Source organism: Phascolarctos cinereus, unplaced genomic scaffold (genome assembly GCF_003287225.1).
Source record: "Phascolarctos cinereus isolate Bilbo 61053 unplaced genomic scaffold, phaCin_HiC Scaffold_726;HRSCAF=1367, whole genome shotgun sequence".
NCBI lineage: Eukaryota > Metazoa > Chordata > Mammalia > Diprotodontia > Phascolarctidae > Phascolarctos > Phascolarctos cinereus.
In genome coordinates, this window is record NW_027556098.1 from 241,398,025 (window position 1) to 241,422,968 (window position 24,944).

The following is a 24,944-nucleotide window of genomic DNA, read 5'->3' on the forward strand; positions in this document are numbered from 1 at the left end:
CACAAGTATGTTGAAAATTCATTTAAGAACAAGTAACAGTTTTCAGGTAGCTATTCAGAACTTAAAAATCTCTTTACTGTATGAGTTTAATAAGGGAATAATTTCAACATTAAAAATAAAACTTAACATGTTGAAAGAGACACATTTAAAACATAGATGAGCCTTTAAGGTTTTGACTTTTCACTGCAAGCAGAAAGTGATAGAAAATATCAGTTTAGCCATGCCTGTTAGCTTTATAATTACACTACCTGATTCAATAACTGATTTCACAAAGCAAATGATATCTTTCCATATGGCATAAATCACAGCATCTACAAAACAAGAATAATTTGTTTTTGTTTTTAAAAAAGGGAAGTCATTCTGAATACAACACAGTGCTTTTCTTAAGTCCCCAAATAACAGTTTCTAAAATGAAGACTTAATGATCTAGAATTTCTAATGAAATGCTTACCTGAAGCATCTTTTCCAACAGCAACAAAGCTGTCTTGAACTGCAGCTATGAGAATATTTGCATGTTTGCAAAAGAACGAAGGGCTATTGATCAAAGGATGCTGAAGAGGCTCTAAAAAAGGGGAAAGATAACGAAAATGTCAAACTGGAATCTTTCTGTAATATTCTTCAGTAACAAATTGATTCTTTTAAATAAATAAAAAGCAAAACTATACCATTAATCCATGTTTTTGACTACATTAGTTTTGCACATTTGGCAATACATAAAAAGTACTGGAAAGTACACTGAGAGATTTGTGTAAGTCCCAAAAATATTTTATGAAAAAAAAAATACCTAAACTCAGCACAAGTTTGTTTTTCTTAGCAAATTCCAAAACATCTGGACCCAGCAAGAAGTGAAGTAACATTTCAATTCCCAAGAGTTGAATAGATGGGATGGCTGCCATTCCACTGGTATTAAGAGACAAATTCATCCTGGGTGTAACAGGAGTTCCAAATGGGAACGATCCTTGAGAAAAATCAGAAAATTCCTTTAAGTAGTTTACATTAAAATAAAAAAGTAGAAAATATATAATTGTTCTTCTGGTTCTGTTTACTTTAGTCTCAGTCAATTCATTCAAGCCTTCCCAGGCCTTTATCTTTTGTCATTCTTAATGGCACAATGATATTCCATTCCGTTCATAAAACCCAACTGTTTAGCCATTCCAATTGATGGTCATACCTTTATTTTCCAGTTCTTTGCTATTAAAAAAAAATAAACTGCCACTTATTTTTGTACACACTGTACTTTTTCCTCTTTCTTTGATCTCTTTGGGGGTACCGGTTTCAAATGAATAATGAAGCAAGCTCTCCACATTAGGACAAAGAAGTGATGTACTCAGGATTCAAAATGAGAGAGCTTTTCAAACAATTTGTTTTGCTTGATTATGCATTTGCCAGGAGGCCTTGTTTTTTTTCTTTTTAAATTCAATGGGGTAGGAGAGAAAAAGTAGGTCAATAAGGCACCTTTTCATAAATTGCTGAAAGTAAAAGCAGAAAAAAAATCAGATGAGCAGCACAGCTTTAAAACCTACAAGCTGAATTTATTACATAATTTTTAAAAAATCAGTACATAAGATGTTAGAAATTTTATGTACAACCATCTTTTTCTGTTCTATATGTGTGAAAATGTCAAATTTTATTTGGTGCTTAAGTCACAATAAAAAAAAAATCCAAATTTATTTTACACTAAATGGAAGATTGGAGAAGAGGAAGGACAGGGAAGAGCTTTCATAATGCCTACAACTGTCACAAATTTTCATATGGGGTTCTTAACCTAGAACATGTAAAATTGGATTTTATTTTAAATATTTTGATAACCATTTCAATAATTAATTCATGTTATACATTTGTCATTATATACATGTTATGCATTTTAAAATATTATGTTAAGGGGTCCAGTCTTCATGAGGCTGTCAAACGGGGTCCATGACATGAAAAAGGTTTTGTCTAGTGGAAAGCACCTGGAGTTATGGATTTGGAATCAGAAAACCAAACTTTGATTCTAAGGTATACCAATTACATACATCTGCGACCAAGTTATTTTTCTGATCCTCATTTGTGATATCTGATCACATGGGTTGTTGGGAAAAAAAATCGATGAAAAAATAACTTGGTTTTTCAACATAAATGTTTGTTTATCCATCTGGCCATATTAATATGAGCTCACATTATTACTCTTACGAACATGCTGTCCTGGGGGCAGCTAGGTGGCACAGTAGATAGAGCACCAGCCCTAGAGTCAGGAGTATCTGAGTTCAAATCCAGCCTCAGATACATAACACTTACTAGCTGTGTGACCCTGGGCAAGTCGCTTAACTCCACTGCCTCGCCCAAAAAAGAGAAAAACCGTGCCCAAAAAAAAAAATGCTTTCCTTTATCCTTTATACAAGCTAAAGACTTGAAGAAAAATCATTTTGGGGCAGCTAGTTGGCACAGTGGATAGAGCTCTGGCCTTGGAGTCAGGAGAACCTAAGTTCAAATCTGACCTCAGATACTTGACATTTACTAGCTGTGAGACCCTGGCCAAGTTACTTAACCCCAACTGACTCACCAAAAAAAGCAAAAAGCAAAACAAAACAAAACCATTTTGTTATAGTAGGTTGGTTCCTTACCTTGACGGATTTCAATTGCTCTGATACTAACATGATTTCTGAGAAGCTATTTAGGACTGAAATAATACAGATAGTCTACGACTTTATTTTTTTTTGGGGGGGCAGGGCAGCACACAAGGCAATTGGGTTTAAGTGACTTATCCAGGGTCACACAGCTAGTAAGTATCTGAGGCTGGATTTGAATTCAGGTCCTCTTGATTTCAGAGCCGGAGCTATCTACTGTGCCTTCCCTTCCCCCTCCCCACTCCCCCCATTTTTGTTTCTTCTAGTCCATGACTCTTAAAGAGAGGGAAATTAACTAGTATATAAACAAAAAAAAAATCTGAAAGACTAATATTAATACTAATCTAACCCAAAGAGTTAATATTCATGCAGAAACTTAACTGCTCCAATTATCAATATACCTCTCCTCCAAACTTCACATTCAAATAAAATATACTGCTTTTTTTGGTACATGTATATACATCTGAGACATGTTTATTTTTGATTTATTGTTAAAAAACAAAACAAAAAACAGGTACCATGGCATAGCTAAAAGCATTAAATGTAGAATCTGAAGACCTGGATTTAATTCTTAGCTCCATAACTTTTTTTTTTAAGGCAACTGAGGTTAAGTGACTTGCCTAAGGTCACACAGCTAGTGTCAGGTGTTTGATCTGAGGCTGGATTTGAACTGAGGTCCTCCTGACTTCAGCACTGGGTGCTCTATTCACTGCACCACCTAGCTGCCTCTAGCTCCATCACTTATTGCTGTGACTTAAAGTCACTTATTTGTTTCTTTATCTGTAAAGATGGCTTTATATATGTGAGTTAATACAGAATAGGGACCGGTCATAGTCAAACGAACTCCTTGCTCAGCTCCACACCTAAAAACCTGTCCCCACATCATCGACCTCTGCTCTATTCAAATAGAATAAAGTGGCTCTCCACCCTTTACCAAAGTTCATTTTTCTAGTTGCCACTGAACATCACTGTTTTCCTGTAGAAGTTTGTTCCATTGATCATTTCCCTCCCACTAGACCCCTTATCTACTGTCTTCTTTTCCAATGACCACAATCATTCTTAGGTTTCATTAATCAAAAATATTCCCCTTCACCATTCTACAATCTCAAACATCAATCCTTTGTCTCCTCTGCCCTTGGCTGCTAGACTGCAAAAAGTCAATTCTATACATCTTTTACATTCGCATTCATACACTGCAATTAGGTTTTTGACTTTACTGAAGCTGGTACCTCTCCAAGACAATCCCTTAACTGCTAAATCCAATGTCCTCTCTTAGTTCTCTTCCTCTTTAACCTTTCCGTAACACTTAACACTTGATCACTCTCACTGGTAGATACTTTCCAATTCAACATGTCTGACCACCCCTCAGCACCTTTCACTAGTTTATAATTCTTACCTTAAGTGTAGGTATACCCTAAAGCTCAGTCTCCTACAATTTCTCTTTGAAGTTCACTTTTGAACTCATTACCTTCTTTCTATATCTGTCCCATTTCCTCTATTCCTTTCCCTATTGCCTTTCTAGTCACTTGGGTTCATCTGATTCTTCTCTTGACCTCATCTGCCACATTTCTTGACTACCAGCTACCTCCACAATACCTCTTACACTGATTCCTTCCAATTCACTCACCTTCACAATGCTCATCACCCTAATTCAAGACTAAAGTAGTGATCTCCTAACTGGTCTCTATGTCCTTCATGGCTCCCATCTCTATAACAAAGTCATCACCATCTTTCCAATGTACTCTCTGATCAAAAATCTTTAAGCAGAGCAGGCACAAATATTCTCATACACACACACACACACACACACACACACACACACACACACACAGTGCCTGTCTCCATATCACAGAAACCCATATTCAGAAACTAAACCTTCTTAATGAAACAAGAAATGCTTCTGAAAGATGAAACTGAAGTAGTTTCTTCTATCAATATCAAACAGGACCCATGAGACAGTGAAAAGATCATTTAAAGTAAATAAAACCCAATTCTAATTTCTACAACTTCAAAGATCTAGTTTGAAGATTGCAGGAAAAATAAAATTACATACAAAAATTTATAAAAAGTAAACTTTTCAATGAGTAAATGATTTGCCCTCCAACACTAGGACAGTGACTAATCTTCTAAATATGCAAGTGTAATCATTTTTCACCCTTATAGCAACAAAAATTTCATATCCAAAATCTTGTAATCTTTGGTGGTTGTTTGGTTTGGTACTGATTCTGGTTAGCACTTGTTAACTTTATATAAGAAGAATACTAGGAATATTAGTTTCCAATTGTTAAGTTACAAATAGTATTTTACTGTATTAATAATGCATAACACAGCATGGTTTTAATACTGAAGGCTAATGTTGAACCTAATCTTCAAGAAGATGAGAAAATGCAGTTCCCTTTCTTTATTGAAGACATGGGGGCTAACGGGTGTGCAATACTGAACATACTTTCCTATTCAGTTGATGTGGTAATACGTCTTGAACTATTTCCTTCCCCCACTTCTCTTTCTTATTGTTATTCTGTCCAAAGGATGGCTCACTGGTAGAGGAGAGGGAGACGGTCAGAAATGAAGGGAGTGTAAAAACAAACAAAAATCAATAAACATTTAATAAGAGCTATTTATAAATCAAAATGGTATTTTTGAGTCTAATAAAGTAACTGAAAAGGGGTCATCTTTTTTTTTTTTAACGCAGAAGAGAATGGTAGGAAGGCCAGAAAGAGGCACAGAGAAGCAGGGTAGTTCTGAAAGTCTTTTCTGTTCTATTATAGATAGTAATGTCCATTTTAAGTGCTTTTATTCATATATTCCTTTGTGCCTAAAGGTAACTGCTGTCAAAAAACAATTACAAGAACAAGTTTCTACTGCATTAATAACTGCTGACAGTTAACTATTTATAATGAGTCTGTTCCTACATTCATATATTAACTTTTCTAGGATTCTGTATAAGCTGTTCATCTCAAATGGCAAATACATATTACTGATCAATATTAAAATAAATCTATCTATACATCATCATAAAACCCAGTACAATCAGCTCCAAATGATCAAGTTACAAAAGCAGAATTCTTCAAACAGCAGTATTTGTGATTAGGAAAAAAGCTTTAATAAATAAGACCAACCAAAATGAATAAATGCCGGCGTTTGAAGTAAGAGATTTAAATGGGTATTTTCTATTCTTTTCATAATCAGCTTATAGTTTTAAATCAAAGTCTATCCTGTACCTGCTTTCTGGTTAGAAGTAACAGGGTTTAAGCCTGCATTAGCTGCTCCACGGGATGGAGTTCCTTGGGACACAGTATGGCAGTCTGTGCTTATTGTGCTTTGAATCAATGGTACACAAACCTATGGAGAATAAAAAGGAAACAATGTATATTTACACATTCAATGATGTAATCCTATTTGGGCATGCTCAGAGTCCAATGGTTCCATGCTCCAATCCACAGAAATACATACCACTAACTGTCTAGGGCTTACTAAGTTCCTTCAGCCAAACATCAAATACAATGAGGTAAAGCAAAGAAGGATAGAATATAAGGATAAAACACATTCAAGTTGGGAAAAGACTACTCTCTCCAAGAATCCATGGATAACTCTGACTCATCTACAATAAAACTTATCAAATTAAAAATACTCAATTAAGAATTTTTCAATTTTCATTCATTTCATGCCAAAAGCCATGAAACTCAGCATTCAACAACATCTTCATCAATGAAAAAGTCACAATTCTAGGTTTAGTTTATTGTCTGTCCAAGGTGTTCTGTTTGTAAAGAACACAATTTCCTCTAACTGGCATAACCTTATCTCATAATTCCTAATGGTTAAATCAGGCACTACTTATACAGCAGAAAATGCAACACAACTTATTTAAAAATTTTTGCTGACAAGAATGCATAGAGGAGTTAAAATACAATGGTTCATACTCTATGTTTTGTTACCTGTTCAAAATTTGTAGGAAGATGAGGTCCAAGCCTCATTAGTAGATACCACCAGACTTCCAGTTTTGTCAGTGCTAGAGCTTCTGTTCTCACATGGATAGAGCTCAAAGGCTGCATTAGCAATTTGAGTCGCTTTGTGCTGCACAGTATATCTTTAGATTTTTAAGAATAGATTAAAAATATACAGTTAATATGAGAAACAATCACGCATTAATTTCTGTTTAAAATAGCATTTTTAGTAAACAAAATTTAAAATAAAGGCATACACCTAATCAATAATTATCCATAAGAGATTAACCTATACAGAGAAAAAACTCCTTGATCATTCTTATCGCAGTCAATTCAATTATTCAGGGAATTAATTTTCTGATGGACTACAATTATTCACGTCTCAAGACTAGCTTTGGCTAACCATTTCTGATTTTTAAGCGTGACTTCCTCCATTCAGTGTTTGATAGGTTAACCTGTATGTATTTCCACTTAAAGGTCTTTAAGGGCAAAGGTGCTGCAGTACTGCTTCACTGATTCCTTTCTTTAAACTATTCTTATGTTAAATCACTACCAAAGCATTTTAATGACACTAATGGATGGCATGTGAGCCACCCAAAATAATGTTACACCACTAAAATGAAACCGCATAGAGACTTAGCTCTTATTACATTTGCAAAGTACTTTAACATACAAATTTGAGCTTCATAATTCCCTATTAAAAAGGTACTACAGGTATTATGTCCATTTTAAAGATAAAGAAACTCAGGTTCAGAGGATAAGTGATTTGACCATGATGACACATGTAGGATCAGAATGGAACTGTGGTCTTCCTGATTCTCTATCCAGGAATCATTCTGTTGCCTGCTACTACTGATTACGGGCCACAACCAAGTTTTATATAAGGATTTAAGGGTAAAATAGACACATCAACATTTAAAAATCCTAAATTAAAAAGAACTGAGACAAGAAGATACAATTTAATTTCTTCTTCTTCTTTAGTTGGCAGTAAATAATAAAAAAATGAAATGTTTAAAACTTTTTAACTTACCTGGATTTAATGCAAAATTATCTATCAAACTTTTCCAAGCAATAAAGGCAATCTTCTTTATCACAGGTGCTCCACTACGAAATCCAAGTTCTTCTAGCTGTAACAATGAGTTGATAAAACTCCCACTTCGATGAAGAGTCTAGAGGTAACAAAATATCAAAAGTAAAAATTTTTCAAGTATTTATATTTATTTGCAAAGAGCACATGAAGAATGCCTAACATGGAAAGACTTTAAATGTGCAAAAATCAATGACTATATAACATGAGACACTCTAAGGAAGTCACTGATAAGAAGAAATGCCCCACATACATCAAAATCTTTAAGTAGTACTTTTCGTAGTTGCAAAGAATTGGAAACAAAGTTGGTGACCAGGAACTGAGAAGTGTCAAAATAAACTGATACATGATTGTAAATAACAGAATATTACTCTACTATAAAATGACAAACATGATAAAATGATAATAGAGACAACCGTAAAAAGCCTTACAAAGTATACTAAACCAAGAAAACAACATACATAGTGACTATAACAATGTAAGTAAACAATTGGTAAGAAACGTTGCAAAATTACAAACAAGCTTGACCTCAAAGAGGTCCCCCCACTCCTTTGTAAGGTGATATGTATACTTTGATGTAGAACTATGCTTATAGTCACCGTTTTGATGTACTGCTATGTTTTGCTGACCCCCTTCCGCCACTTTTCCTTTCTTCTTAAAATCATTTGTTCTTAGGGATAGCAGAGGACTAGTGGGGGTGGGGTACTAAGGGAACTTTAGTAAATGTTAAGACAAAAGACAAACAACACGACTGCTTAAACTGGTAGCCCAACTCCCACATACTAATTCTACAACAAATTGTGGTATGTAAATGATTAAATGTTGTAGTTGTTTAATTGTTATAGTCATGTTTGACTCTTCATGACCTCCATTTGGGGTCTGCTTGGCACAGATAATGGAATGGTTTATCATTTCCTTCTCCAACTCACTTTACAGATGAGAAACCGAGGCAAACAGGATAAAGTGACTTGCCAATGGTTCCAAAGCTAGTAAGTGTCTGAGGCCAGATTTGACTCAGGAAGATGAATCTTCCTAATTTTAGCCCAATACTCTATCTACTGTGCCACCTAGCTGTCCCAAAACAATAAAAGATTACCGTGCTGTTAAAAAATAATAATAAATACCAGTAAGTACATAAAATAAGCAGTCAAGAAACAATATACACAACTACAACACAAAAACATAAAGAATGTGACTTTTTTTTGGTAGATTGATTTTGGGGAATTTCTCTTTCATTTCACTTCTTTAAAAAGTCTTTGATATAAATAATAGTTTTCTGGAAAGGGGAAGAAGAGAAAGAATATAAGAGATTTGAAAATAAAAGGTATCAATAAAAATCTACTTTTGAAATTCCAACAGACAGATCAAGCAAATGACTTTATCTTTATCTACCCTAGAACTGAATAAAATCAGCCAGAAGTCCATAGGCAATAGAAAAGGGGGAACCACTAAGAGAGTCAGTCAAAGCAAAAAATACAGAAGCCTCCAAACAAAACAGAGATAGGCCAGAAGTGTTCTAGTCTGCCAGATTTGTATGTGCAGGGTCAGCAAGAATAAAAGCCTCCCATAAGAAATTCAATGGTTGTTGGAAACCCATACTGTGGACTGGACCACATTAGCAACATGGAACAGCAATATCAGTCCAGATGTACTAGTGATCAGACTGTAAGACCCTGGGTCCAGGGGCACCTGTTTGAATAATGAATAAGAAATCTGATGAGAAACTAGTTAAGTAACCTCATCTATCCCATAACAGCATAAAGAGTGGCCCAGATATCCATGGAAAACAGGAAAAGGGGCTGCCAGAAAACCAGAGCCAACAATGGCACACATAAATGGCCTTTGTTGTGACCTCTAAGAGATAACATATTCTGCTACTTTAGTCTAAGAAGGAGCTGAGGTCTCCCCTACAAAAGCCCCTAGGGAGGTTGGAAACCCATCGTTGTGACCTTAGAAAGGACAGGGAAGTGGTAGTCACCATTTCCAATTCATACAGTTCATCCTCCCTTCCCTTCTCCTTCCCTCCTTTCCCCCCAGCAGTCCTTAGATCAGGAAAACTCTGTCCTGAGATGCAATAACCCGAGATGCCAGAGGACCCTGAAGATACAGCAAAACCTACAAGCACAAAGACACAACCTAAGAGACAGAGGTCAATAAAGCAATCTATTTATTTACCTTTATTTATCTATCTATCTATCTATCTATTTTTTATTTTTAGGCAATTGGGGTTAAGTGACTTGCCCAAGGTCACATAGCTAGTAAGTGTCAAGTGCTTGGTCTGAGGCCGGATTTGAATTCAGGTCCTCCTGACTTGAGGACCAGTGCTCTATCTACTGTGCCACTTAGCTGCCCCTCAATAAAGCAATCTAGATAGATAACAAGTAAGGTCTTCCACCTATGCAAAATTACAGCAAGAGGTATTCCTGACCCTGGCACAAAGCTGCTCCAATTCAGGAATTATAACTAGAAATGAGTAAACAGAAGACACTAACTACTCTAAAGAATTATAGAACCACTGACAATCCAAAATCCAAACCAGAAGACAGTAACCCCACAACATATTCAAGAAAATACTCATTCAACAAGGAACTACACGAATTCATGGAAGAAACTGATAAAACTAATAAAAAGTAAATGATAAAAAATTAAACAAAAGCTCTGAAAGAAAAAAACAGAAGAAAAACAGAATAGAAAGTGATAACTTAACCCAAACCAGAATAATTCCATGAAAAATAAAAAATACTAAGCAAAATCATAAGACTGAAAAAAGAGAAGAAAAAATGTATAACTATCAGCTACCTAAGAAACAGATCAAAGGGAAACAATTTAAGAATAAGATCCCCTGAAAACCATAATAAAAAAACTTAGACTTGGGATTTCAAAAATCATAAATGAAAACTTCTCAGATTTATTAAAAATTGGAAGGCAATGACAGAATCTATAAAAAGTGTCAGGAAGAATAAAGCCTAAATCCAGAGCTTGTAAGTCAAAGATAAAATCCTATAAACAAGAAGAGAAATTTTAAGTACCAAGAAACCAGAGTCAGGATGACATAAGACCTGGCAGGTTCTACCATAAGAATTGATCTTTATGTAGAATGTTCCAAAAGGCAAAAGATACAGACCAGGTAACTTAACCAGCAAAAATGAGGATAATCTTATTGAGGAAATATGGAATACAGTACTTTCAAACATTTCTGGTGAAAATAGCAGAGCTCAGATTTTAAAACACATACACAAGAATCAAGAGAAAACTAGATGGTAAATTTACTAGACTAAACAAAGAACACTATTTGATAATGGAGAACTAACAACACTCTAATAGGAGAGGTCAAGAAGCATTTAAGTGCCTACGATTTATTAGGCACTGTGCTAAGTGACAGAAGGAACAAGTGTCCCTAAGGTAAAGGTCTTCCATTGAGAGAGTAAAGTAAGACAGAGGATCTGGCATTGGATTGGTTCTATTCTGAGGTCTGAAGAGGGTAAACAAAAGGGAGAATCAAAGGAAAACACAAGTATTAAAATAAGGAAAAGAAATAGAAAGGGAGTGTAGTTTTTTATTTCTCATAAATGAGATGTGTGAGGAAAGTATAGAAACATAACAGTAAGGGACGGAGAACGAAGGGATCAGATAAAACCCACTCTTTACTAAAGTGGGCAAAGGACAGGTGAATACAAGCACACACAGTGATATAGAAGTACATTAAACTGAACAGGAAAAGATCAGAGATAGGAAGAGGGGAGGTTAAGGAAGATAATACAGGGGAAGGAATAATAAAACAAGCAAAACAAACCAACTTTCGAAGGTAGATTCTGAAGGAGAAATTAGAAAAAGTAAAACTAAAAACTAAAAACTTGAGGGTTTGCCCATCAATTGAGGAATGGCTGAACAAATTGTGGAATATTACCTGAGCCAAAAATGTTAAGCTATGTTTACAGAATACTGGTAAGACTTTTATGAAATGATGTAGAGTAAAAAGAACAGAAACAGAATTAGAAAGAAAAACAACTCTGAAAGTCTTTTCATAGAAATGGTCAACCCTAACTATAGAGAATCAGCAATGAAGCCTGTTACCTCCCTCCTTACAAAGGGATAAACCAATGGTGCTGAAAAAGAATACATTTTTGGACAAGGCCATTCTAGAACTGCATTGCTTCACTGTTCTTAGAAGTATTTTGCCTCCTTTTATAATGGGAGAGGGCAGCAAAGGGGAACAGCAGCAATGCAAAAGAGGGCCACTGAAACTTTTTTTTTTTAAATTCAAAGAGAACATAAATTTGAGAGAAGGTACAGACAAGCAGGACAGCTTTGGAAATAATGCATTTAATATGTACTTCTTTAAAAAATCAAGTTGTATATGGAATAGAGATTCAGGGTTTCGTATATAATCCTTTTTATGTTCTTTGTAATTCTTTTTGTATTTTTTCTTGTTTTTTAAGTTGAGAATTAAAAAACTAAATTTTATAAAAGAAGAACAGATATCATGACCACAAGATTCTGGAACATACTAAGAATTTATTATCCTGGAAAAGTGTAGCTCTTACCTTTCCAAGAAGTTTAACAAACAAAGGCCACAATTTCAACACATATGTCTCATTTTTACTCATGAATAGCTTTTGTAGTTCTGGAATTAGTTTCTGGAAAAAAAAATTTATAGGGAAAAATGGGTGGTGAAAGGAAGAAAAGGATTATAAAGAAATAATGGTTAAAAGCTCAGCTCTCAGTCAATAATTTTGTTCATAAAATAATTTTTAAAAAAGTCTTTTTTTAAATAGTTAAACCTTAGAAAATAAAGCAACTTATTCATCCATCACTAACACCCCACTAAGAAAATTTCAGTTTAATAAATCTGTAAAATATTATATGTGCTTTCAGTTATGAAGACACTTCTCTAAACAAATTACGTTATCAAATCCTGGCATAAGTCTACACCATATTAACATACAGTGACTAAATTATTCAATATTTCACAATAGGCTTGATATTCTCCATTCCCTATTTTAAAGATATCACAAGTTCTGGGCCAAGTGTAGCAAACTGAAGCAACTTCTAAAATATTAACAACTTTACAATAATCACTTTTAACAGTTATCATTAATATTAGCTGAAACTTATTAAGCCTACAGGCTTGAAAAACAGGTGATATAGCAATTCTCCTTCATGGGAATTGCAGGAGTTGAGGATAACTAAGGCCCCTAGTTTTGTCTCTCTCTTCATGGCATTCAAATTCCTGCCTACCTCATACATATCACTCATACCAACTATCCCTGTATAAAATTCTTAGGAGGTAATCTTACTTGAGAAGTCCTTCAAAGAAGTCTTTACCAAGGGCAGGCTTTGCTAAAAGGTATTTCACCCTTAAGATTTTCCATATTAAAAAAAAATACCAATTCAAAATACCAAAGTTAAATGTTCTGTCATTCCCATAACCAGTATACTCAATAAGCGACATTAGTAATGATGATGCAACTTGGAGGTAGTCATTTCACCCTAACGGAAAAGTCAACATTAAGATGAAAATACTTTAATTGCCTATACCAGAGGTTATCAAAGTTGATGCAGCTCTCATAACTCTCCTATGGGCCCAAATCAGATTAAAATATAATTGGGAAATGTTTAACACAATTAATAAAAATATAACACAGAAATGTTAATTAGTGGCTCCTTTTTGATTTGAGTTTGATGTGACTAGCCTATACCATAGTGAGGTGACTCTAGGTTATTAGAAGGTTATTCTAATGGAGATACTCTGGAAGGTTCCACATAAAACTAGAAAGGCTTTGACATACTAAATCTTGAATTTGTAGTCCAAGGAGAGCATAGATTAACCACTAAGTAATGAATTTTTTTCCCCTGTCCATTTATGTTCCCAATTGTTATCTTATTAAGATAACAGGAAACATGGTACACGGGAAAGGTAATTTGAATTCAGTCAGAAGACTAGGAAAGTAATCTTCACAAAGTACTGTCTTTCACTTCAAAAACACTTAGCTCATGTTGTTTTGTGTAGTATCATATCCCCCTTACAGTAAACATCACAAAGGCATAGATTCTAACCTAAAAACCTAATTCCAAAACCTATCAAATATACTAATATGTTTATAAGAGGCTCTTTGGACTTGGAGTAAGACGATCTCATATCAAAATCCTGCTCAGAGATACCCCTTCTCAGCCTTAATTTCCTCATCTGTAAAATGGGGATAATAACAACACCCATCTCTCAGAGTTGTCGTGTGGACCAAAATGACACAACATATATAAAATACTTCGCAAACCTTAAAGCTCTATATTATAGCTATTACTCCTTAGTATAATCATGTTAGAATAAATCACGTTTTAAGCTCCTTTCCAATCAAGGCTCTTGGATGAATAAGCCATTATAAAACATCTTAAAAACGGTTACAGTAGAACAAATATGAAAAACGTCATTTGACACAAAACAAAGTACCATGGGTGAAATTTCGCAAAATGAACTTCAGCATAACAAACTATCAAAAAAGTATGCAAAAGAAAAACAAGCTACAATCTGGAACTCAATAAAACATCAATGTGAAATTGGAAAAACCAGCTATTAATTCAATATCTCAAATGATACAGACGAAAGGCTGACTTTGAAATCTTTATTCAGTTTTAATATTAAATATGGCCCACTAATATTTGGCTATGTTAAATATTGGGTATTATCACACTTAGAAGATAAAATGGGTAAAGACAATTTTCTACCCTTATCATTTGTTTTGTCCTTAATTTCCCAAGAAAATAGATTCTATTTTTAAAATTAAATAAAAATTTTAAAATGATCACTTACAGTTGTCATAAGCTGCTCAGTAACAGCTGCTACTTCTTGCTGTTTCTTGAGCAACAATGGCATTCCCATCTCTAATGCAGTTGCTCCCCGCAAATGTACCTTTTGTGCTGAATGCACCACTAAAGGTATGATCAGCTTTGCCCACCTCACTGCTTCTTCTTCCATCTGAATAGGGGCTTGCTCTATTAGTCTGAAAAGAATAGAGATAAATGTTTAGGAAAAGAGTTTGTGTAATTGTAAATATCTAACTCTGAACTCATAACTCACTTGCAACTGATATAAATTTTTCTCAATAAAATTACCTTGCTGATATCAATATTACATAATAGGTCAGTGACTAAAATTGCCTATATTTCCAAAGATCTGTAACCTTCAAAAGCTACATCCAGATTTCAACTCCATTTGAACATTTATTAAGTACCTACTTTATGCAAGGTACTATGTGAGGTGCTGAGGATGAAAGACAAAAAAGTCCTTCTTGTTGTCAAGGAGTATGTCATTACATTCTAAATGAAGTAAAGCTACAACAGACATACAAGAAATGTATAATAAATTCAGGAGGAAGACGATACTAACAACTAAGGAGTGGAAGCAGGAATCAGTAAGACTTTTAAAAGGAGGTAGCATTTGATCTGAGCTTTGCAAGGTTGAAATGATGAGGGAATGAATACATTTCAGGAATAGAGGAAGTCTGGAAAAGTGGTTAAGGACAGCTACTGGAGTTTGCCTGGAATGTAGAACATGTGAAGGAGATTAATGTGAAATAAGGCTGGAAAAACAGGTTAAAGTAAGGCTATCAATGGGCATTTAAAACTACTTAGCAATTTGTATTTTATATGAAAGCAACAAGAAATTACTTAAGGTCTTTGAGCAAGAAAATGAAATTAGCCTTGTGACTTAAGATGGAAAGGGAACAATTAGGATCTATCTGTAGACAATGTATCTTTCTCTGTGTATTTATACACACATCTATACATACAAACACTTAGAAATCATATGAATGAGAAGAGGGAATTGGGGAGGTAGAGAGTAAGAGAGGAAAAAACAGAGGGAAAGAAAAGAGGAGAGACACCTTATGATGATCCAGTTGAAGACTAAGAAAGGAAAAGTCAGAAAGGAAAGAGAAAAAGCAGAGAGCAGTATCATGGAAACCACAGGACCATCAACTGTATAGAAAGAAGAGGTGGCCCACAAGGTACAGAAAGGCAAAGAGAAACTGAAGAAAGAAAATAAGTTACAAGATTTGGCAGTCAAAAAAGTTACTGATCTATCTGGTAGTCTTGCTTAATTTTTTAAGGATAACATTATGTAGCTGAGAGAATCAGAAACCCTGGACAAAGAAAACTTGGTAATTAGCAAATTCATTCTCACAATGCACAAAAAATATTCTGGGATCTACTTGGTACAACTCTGTCAACCCAGTTGAATAGCTATATGAGATTATCCAAACAACGTCAGCAAACATGCCATAGTACCTTAATCTCACAACTTTTAAACTTAAGCAAAAGATGTATTTTTAAGCCAGTATTATTTTAAAAACAACACTCTCCTATTTAACATTTTACAGGTATCACTCTTTCTCAGTCTACTTTGCTGGATCCTGGAGAATCATGCCTATTGACTATGGGTATCCCACAGGGCTCTCTCTTGTGCACTCCGCTCCCTCTTTTCTACTGGACTTAGTGATCTCATTAGCTCCCATGAATTTAATGATCATTTCAATACAGATGGGCAGCCAGGTGGTGCAGTGGATAGACTGAAGGGCCTGGAGTCAGGAAGACTCATCTTCCTCAGTTCAAATACTTATTAGCTGTGTGACCCTGGGCAAATCACTTAACCCTGTTTGCCTCAGTTTCCACATGTGTAAAATGAGCTGGAGAAGGAAATGGCAAACCACTCCAGTATCTCTGCCAAGAAAATCCCAAAAAGGGTCACTAAGAGTCAGACATGACTGAAAACAACCGAACAATGACAGTTCAAAACTATCTATCCTTCCCCAACCTCTCTGCTGACCTCTTGTCTCACACCTCAAATTGCCTTTGAGTCATCTTAAACTGGGAGTCCTGTAGACAATTTAAATTCAGTATGTCCAAAACTGAAATTTTTTCCCTCTAAACCCTCTTTCCTTCTAGACGTCCCTATTACTGTGGAAGACAATACCATCCTCCCAAGTCTCCTAGGCTCAAAACCTAGGTGTCATTCTCAACTCCTCACTATCTCTCACTCCTCACATCCAATCTATTGCTAGGGCCTGTCAACTTTGCAATGTCTCTCAAAAAGTCCCCTTCTCTCCTGATACTGCCTTCACCCTGGTACAGGCCCTCACCACCTGTCACTTGAACTATTACAATAACCTGCTGATGGGTCTGCCTGCCACAAGTCTCTCCCCACTCCAATCCATCCTTTATTCAGTTGCCAAAGTGATTTTCCTGAAGTGTAAGTCCAACCACGTCACCCCTCTACTCAATAAATATCAATGGCTCCCAATCACCTCCAAGTTCAAACACAAAATTCCCTGGCACTCAAATCCATTCATAAATTAACATCCCCCCTCCCCAAGTTTTCTTACACCTTATACCTCCAGCATACTCTGATCTAGTACATTAGTACCCTTGTTGTTTCACAATCAAGATACTCCCATCTCGAGGCTATGGGCATTTCCTCTGGCTGTCTTTCATGCCTGGAGAATTCTTCCTCCACCTACTGGATTCTCTGATTTTTAAGTCCCAACTAAAATCCCATCTTCTACAGGAAGCCTTTCTCAACACCTCTTATTTCTAGTTCCCTCCTTCTGTTAATTATTTCCTATATACCTAGCTTGTTTGTAGATATTTCCTTGTTCTTTCATTACGTTACGAGCTTCTTGAGGATAGGAACTGCTTTTGCCTTCTTTTTGAATCATCAGGGCTTAGAACAATGCTGGTACATAGTAAGTGCTTAATAAATGCTTACTGACTGACTAGGATCCTAGACTTGACAGCTGCACAGCAGATAACAGAATATAATATGTAGTACAGACAGTCTCCAACTTGCAGCCACCAATTCCTTACCTATATCCCAGGACTATATTTTACCATTCACTTATTTCCAAGTGTTTGATGATCAATATTAACAGGTCTTACACAACAGTAAGAAATCAAGTATTTAGCCATATTATTTTGATCACTCTCTTCTAATGCTGATCTTTCCACCAACTGAATAAGCATACTGTGTACAGGTGACAGAAAGCAAACCAGTGGGTTTCCTATGTACTGCTATGATATTTTATATTTTATTCAAGAAATCTCAGAGTCCAATGTTTGTGAAATGTTACCCTAGAGCACATTTCAACTAATAACTGAGACTCAGGCAATGGAATACCTTGCATGTTAATAGTCTACTATTTCAAACACCCTAAGTGTATTAATATTATTTCAATAAGCATGACATTCAAATATACATACCGTATGATAACATTTAGCGCTTCATAATCAACCACCATAGAATGCACATCCACCTTATTAAATACTACTTCTAACATGGTAATTATACTGGGTACCTAGAAAAGATATATATAGAAAAAATCAAGCCTAATTCCAATAAGCATAGCTAGTAGTATATAAAGGTACAAAAAAACCCCTACACCTACCACTTTGCCAACAGTTTCATTGGGAAATGTCTGTTTAGACATTACCCAAAGTGCTCGAGTACGTGTGTTTTTGTCTGTACTCTTTGTAGCAATATCAGTCAACTGTGAAAGTAACTCTTGCATTTCTTTTTCTGGAAAAAAAAAGACATTTAAAATTTGAGTTTTGTTGATTATGGAACATACTTTAAAACCATAAAACTCATTTGATTCATACTATTATCAACACTAAAAAAAAAAGATTTTCATGCTACTTCAGGTCTATTCCATAAACACCAAGTAAAACAATTAAATACACACAAACACATACAGATGACAGCAATGACAGGTTTAGATTTCACAGTTAAAACGATAGTTTTACAACGTGCAATTGTAATAATTTCAAGATACTTTTGGCACTGCAAACTCATAATTTCTAAAGCATGTTAAAAGGTCAAGCATAATATAAATATGTATGTCTTAGGTGATACCTGCTGTAACATGCATGGGAAGAAAATGTTTGTAGTAATAAGAACTACTACTTATATCTTCTTAAAACCAAAGATCCAAAGACAACACAGTATAATACAAAGAGGCAAAAAGACTTTTCTCTTATGAAATTCTGAAAATTCACAGTCACAAATAATTTTATACCTGTTAATCCTGAAGTAATTTGGGGGTTATATAAACAAAACCCCATGGCTTGTAGAGTAGCACTATTCAACTCTGAGTTTTGACTAGAAATGTGAGTCTGAAAAAAGAAACAACCAACATGTCAACTTGAAATTATGATACTGAAATCGAAACAAATTAAGAAAGCATTGTTAAAAGATAAATTATGACTAGACAAAAACTGTTGTCTAAGACATTAAAATCAATTCATAAAATACATCAAAATCAATGAGACAATAACACTGCTACAGTGTTCCCAATCATCGTTCCCAATTTGCAGTTCATATTAGTGTTACGAGATTTGAGCTAGCTCTCACTACCTGACCTTATCATTGCCATTGCAAACTCATATTGTATTAAAATCTATTTTGTAAGAAATTTTTAACAGAAAAGGAGATCTCTGCTAGTGACCTAAACTGAAGAAAGAAATCCACTAAAAGCTGCTCTGAAACCCCACCCACCCATCCCATTATACCTCAGAGGACAGCTCTCCAAAGAACTACATCACAGGATGTTCCATGACAGGACATCCGAATTGTAAGATATGATGGACTAATAATTAAATGGACAGGAGGGTAGGGGTTACTGAGAAAGGGAATATGCCATTATCCGATGTAAGGCATACTTGCCCCCAACGGCTGTTAACTGCCCTTCCCCCACCACTGGTTTTATGTTACCCAAAAAGGACTGCCCTTTATGCACCTAGATTGTGGTGATCTATAGACTAGTTTTTCTCTGGATCCAAGGTGGGGGGTATGACAGATGATTAATTGGACCATTATTTTATTCTAATCAGTATTAATCAGTTTGATATGATTCCATGTGGGTAGTGATTGTAAGTTCTGATAGTTGGTCTCAGAGCGATGAATTGCAGATTGTACGTTCACTTGCTTAATGATAAGAAGCTAACTAGAGGACCTCCACTCTTGTTTTCCTTTGTTATGGTGACCAAAGCCCAGAATAACAGAGGTGACTCAATTACATGGAAAGTACCCCAGTCAATTTTGTTGCCCCTCCATCCCTTGTCATCCCTCTATTGCCCAACACAGGGAGATGACCATGAGCACACAGCCAATAAGTGATCCTGGTTGCCAGCCTGCAGCCCGTCTTAGCCTAGGGATGTGCTCATCAGCTTGGTAGAACTTCCTGAAAGTTCAAGGTAAGTCTGTTAAGGTCTGCTCACTAGCCTGTTTGTCAATCAATGGAATTCTGTACTTTTGTGTAGACCCTCTTAGAGTCCCATGGGCAAGGCTTGATCAACCAATAAGATTCTGTATTTTTGTTGGCTTTATCTGTATAGTCCAGTTATCAAGTTAATATAAAATTAAGGCTCTGGAGGAAAGGGGCATCTCATATTACGAGGAAGATCTGAGGTCCACTTCATCAGTGGGGGCCATGGACCCTTTAATAAAGTGTTACTGGCTCAGAGCTCTGCCTCAGTGGTTTTTTTGTTTGTTTGTTTTTTGCAGATTGGACAATTCTGAAATCACCAGGAAATAAGAAATCTAAGAGAGCAACAGGGAGGAAGTATAAAGAACATTCTTGGAGATAAAAGGACCTGGCTCATAAAATCCTCTCCCACCCAGATACAGGACATTAATCCAAGTTTGAAAGCAAAGGAGAAAAAGCTAGCAGAGCAGAGAGAGGTAAAAAGTGAAGATGCAGAGAAGGGAAAAATAAAAGTATAAGCCATTTACTTAAGAAGCTGAAGCAAATGTACAAGTAAATTAGCTTTAGAGAAGATTAGAGAAATTCCTGATGCTGAAGGAAACAATGAAGAAGTATAAAAGATAAATATAGAAAATTCTCTTCCTCATCCTTTATATCACAACCAGTCACAATTCTTTTGATTCTTCCTTTGACAAGACTCATCATTCCTTCCTTTCCATTCCCATAAACTGGTCTAGGAATTCATCACTGACTACAATAACCACTTAACTGGTGAGCAACCTATTACTCTATAGATGTAAGATGAGATTTCTAAAATTTGACAAAAAATGTTGGAAGATGCCCCTCTACCTACCTCTAAGATGATCAGTCTTTAACATTCAAAACATAAATCTCACTGTCTTGACATACTTAAATTTCTCATTATTACCAGACATAAACTTTCTACTCTTCCTAGGCAAGACTTAGCACTGTCCATTCAAATATCAGCCACTCATTTTCCATTTTATCTTTCTCTACAAGGTCCAGGAGACACACAACATCTGTGCTTGGCCCAATTCAAAGCTCTTCCCATTAGTGTGCCTACCAGGTAGTGTGCCCAAGGAGCTCAATGACAAAAAGTCCCACAAAGTAACTTTTTGTTGAAGCAAAGTAGAGGAAATCAAGTAGATATTAACCAACTGAGGAAAGGCTAAACAACTGTAGTACACATATGTAATAGAATATTACTACATTTTAAGAAATAATAAATACAGAGAAGCATAAAGACTTCTAAGAAATAATACCAACATAAGCAGAAAAAGAAAAATACACAAGTTAAATGGAAATAACCAAAATAATAAAAAATGAATGCTGTAAACTTGTAATGACCAAGTTTGATCCCCAAAACAAAAACAAACAAACAAAAAAAAGAGGCATTCCTCCTTCATTGTAGAGGTTAGGGGGATGGGGAACGGGTGTGGAACATTAACAGCCTATCAAAAATTTCTGATCTATTAATTTTGCGGTACTTTTTCTTTCTTCTTTAAAATTTTTATCATAACAGATGGCTTTCTATGAGGAGTGGGAAATATTAGGTGACGTGTCTATAGGCTGCCCTAAAAACTTCCCCCCTTCCCCCCACAGTGGAGTTCTGTAGGATTACAACCCATTTGTAAAGAGTTACTTTAAAATGTTTTCCAACGTCTCAGTAGGCAGGACAGACACATTCCCTTTATCCAAGGCATTGGAGCAACTGTCACGTGATTGAGAAAAAAAAGGAGCCTGTGCCACCCCCCAAATCCTACATGGGAACAAACCAAGAAAAGGGGGCTTAGTAGCAAACAAACTGAACTCAAGACTTTGAGATCACCAGACTCTCCATTACTGGGAAAGCCCTTTACTGCAACTTCTATATTATGACTCTACTCCTCAAGTAAACTTTTAGTTCCTGGCAAACAAGGAGTAAGTTTTATATTTACATACATACAAAATATAGAATACCAACTACATGGTAGGCCCTCAAATGTCTGGTTCACTTACTGTTCTACTATATGTTGGGAGTTAGAAAGGATAGTAGTCCCTGCTCCCAAGGCGTTTCCTCAAAAGGTAAAACATATTAAGTACTTACTTCAGATACTTACAATATCTACTTGATATTTTATATTGATTGCCTCCTTCTTACCTCCCTCCCTCCCCCATTACAGAGCACTTCAACATTATGCAGGGCCCACCTATTCATATGCAAAGGCATCTAGCATATACAAAAGTAGAAGATAGTGAGCCTTAAATGTCAGTGTTAGTGTAGGCCACAGACCACCACTTTCAGTCTCTGAGAACTCAAATATAAAATGTAAAAACATAAAAAAAAGTTATGTTAAAATAAAGTACTTAAAGTGGTACAACTAAAACTAAATAGTTAGCAAATTCCCTATTTATGTGGATAGAAGTATAGTGAATATTTACCAGGATGCTTTGGTATTTCTCAAGTGCCCCAATATGCAGTCCTCAAAAGTCTGCAGTCAATGTCAAGACCAATCCTATGAGTAAGAGAGATACCCTTGTGCAGTGGAGAGATACTTGATTTGGAGTCAAAAATCTCAGCTCTGCCACTTAACATGGTTTAACTTTAGGCATGTCATTTAATCTTTCTAGGACTCAGTTTCCTCATCTACAAAAAGAGGTTGAACTGACTGTCCTCTAAAGTCTCTTAAATTCTAAATTCAATCCTAATTACAAAGCAAAAATGTTACCTTCTAACTTAACTTGCTCAACAGTATTAATAGTTTCACTTTGAAAATAACTGTGAAAATAAAGGCTCAAAGAATTTGTAAAATATTTTAATGAACTTCATGAGTTACAAACCTTAAATGTTTTGTAAAGGCGAGGAAGCTGTTTCTGGATTTCTACAATGAATTCTTTTCCTTCTTCTCCAGTCAGTCGACTTCAAGAACATGAGGGAAAAAAAATTTAATCACTCTTATACTTAATAAAAATGCTGATTTCTTTCTTAAATAAGGCTTATATTTTCATTCTTAACTCATTCTTGGCCTGAGTATATAGTGCTCACATTAGAAGACATTTAGTGACACTGACACGCCACCAAGATCTAAGACTGTAACCCTGCAAAATTAAATTTCAGAATATGCTTTTCAAACACATGACAAAGTGATAAAAACTTTAAATGCTATATGAAGATGGCACCAGGTTACAAATTAGAATTATTAAAATATAACTACTGGCTAAAAAAAGACATTTAGTAATGTGGTACAACTTCTATAAATCATCTCAAAAAATATTTTAACTAGTTTCGCAATTAAATTTTCAAAAATACTTTGCAACATTCAAAAACAAAGGTACAGTTGCACAAATAATTACAAATATGTGCGAATCTGTTCATCCAGACATAAATTAACCCTCTATAACCTTTAAGGCAAATCTTTTCCTGAAGGGGGAAAAAAAAACTAGATTCTTTTCAACCTCAAGAAATGAGAGAACACACACACACACACACACACACACACACACTCACTCACTCCTTAACAACCTCTCCTTTGACCTCCTCTAGCCTATCCCGATGATGAGCGCACAAGCTGGACCTTAGGAAGCTGACTTATGGACTGATTGAAGCTTCCCTTCTCTTCCCTTCCTGTCTATGCACTCTCCCCTACCTGCTCCATATCCAACCAAGACTTCGAGGAAATGGGCAGGAGGGGTATGAGGAATGAAAGTAGATATTGGCGCTTACATGGTTGCAGAACTGGGAGACAGAGCAGGAAGAAAGCAGGTAAACTGAGACTTACCTGGCCAAGGTCAGGTAGGCATCCACCTGCTCCCCCACAGAGGCGGCGGGATCCTCCAGCGTTTCCAGCAATGGGGTCAGAGGGCTACAGCCCTGGGCAGTCATGATGGCTACACTTTAGCAAGGGAGAGAGAGACCTTGACTATGAGACTCCCCCCCCCCACTGAATACCGACACCCTTCCTCCACCAGCGCCCCTGAAATGCGCACAACCGACCCCCACCCGCAGGACCCACACCCCGCCACGCGCGCGGACCAACACGCGCGCGCATGCACACCCACCACAGACACACACACACACACACACACGTGTGTGAGCCCGCCCGGACCTTCCCCGCCCCCTCCTTTCTACTCACGCTCCCTCAGGCCGCGTTCCCGCGTCCCCGCGTCCCGAACTCAGGCCGTGGGAGGTCAAGCGCAGCGGCCCCGCAGCCGAACGCCCTCCCGCACACGCGCCTGTCCCGACGCTGCCGCCGCCACTCCCGCCGCCAGCTGCGTCCGGCGCCGACGACGTGAGAATTTCCCGGGCTCTTTTCAACAGGGGGAGGCGCCCGGAGCGGGCATGGGGAGGGAGGAGGGACCAGTGGGAGGGCGCGAGGCACCGAGCGCGTCCTGACGATCGCCTTTCCCAGGTCCGGGCCAAGCGTGCGTCCCCCGCCCGCGGGAGCCCCGTCCTCCAGCGCGCCCCGCGTGGTCCCCGGGCTCGGCGGGAGCTCCGGCTCCGGCAGTGGGGGCGCCCGCCCTCTACTCCCTCGAGCGCGCCGGTCGCTGGTTCCGGCCCAGCCTAAAATGGCGGCGGGGGGAGGAAGTGGGGGGGGCAGGAGGGTTCTGGAGGTGGGGAAGGCTCAGAGTGCGCGGGAGCCGAGCTCCTGCGAGAGGAAAGTCTGGGAAAGCGATGTCCGAGCCAATCGAGGCCCGTAGCCTAAGGAGCAGTGAAGTCATCGATCGCTCCTCGCCAGCCCCGCCCCCACTCCATCCCCTTGGGTTTATGGATGCCCTGCGTGTTCATCTTTTGCCTGTAAGGCGCCGTTTCATAATTTTTTTTTTGCTTTTTAAAAATTGCCTTGGTGGAATGATTGAAGTTGGGTTATACCATAGGTGTAATACAGACCAACAGGTTGTTTGTTATTTTTTCTTTTCTAATTCATTCATTCTTAGAACTAAAATAGCATAGTCTGACTCCCGCGCTGGAAACTCGAGGCCCAGAGAGGGCAAGTGACTTTACCTTCTACTATACTTTAGTGAATGACAACTATGTGAAATGCACCTGTGAGTC

At 36.9% G+C, this 24,944-nt stretch overlaps 1 protein-coding gene across 1 annotated transcript in view; it reads right to left on the minus strand.

Annotated features, from left to right (window-relative positions):
- Positions 1–24,462, minus strand: part of RIF1 (replication timing regulatory factor 1) — a 60,371-nt gene extending 35,909 nt beyond the window's left edge. Inside the window, 14 exon segments of the mRNA XM_020970333.2 lie at positions 249–311; positions 452–562; positions 785–958; positions 5,828–5,948; positions 6,542–6,693; positions 7,581–7,719; positions 12,182–12,274; positions 14,446–14,635; positions 17,889–17,983; positions 18,074–18,204; positions 18,704–18,800; positions 22,733–22,811; positions 23,671–23,784; positions 24,025–24,462. Coding sequence (XP_020825992.1) covers positions 249–311; positions 452–562; positions 785–958; positions 5,828–5,948; positions 6,542–6,693; positions 7,581–7,719; positions 12,182–12,274; positions 14,446–14,635; positions 17,889–17,983; positions 18,074–18,204; positions 18,704–18,800; positions 22,733–22,811; positions 23,671–23,774 — 1,549 coding nt within the window. The 5' untranslated portion in view covers positions 23,775–23,784; positions 24,025–24,462.
- Positions 24,463–24,944: the final 482 nt, after the last annotated feature.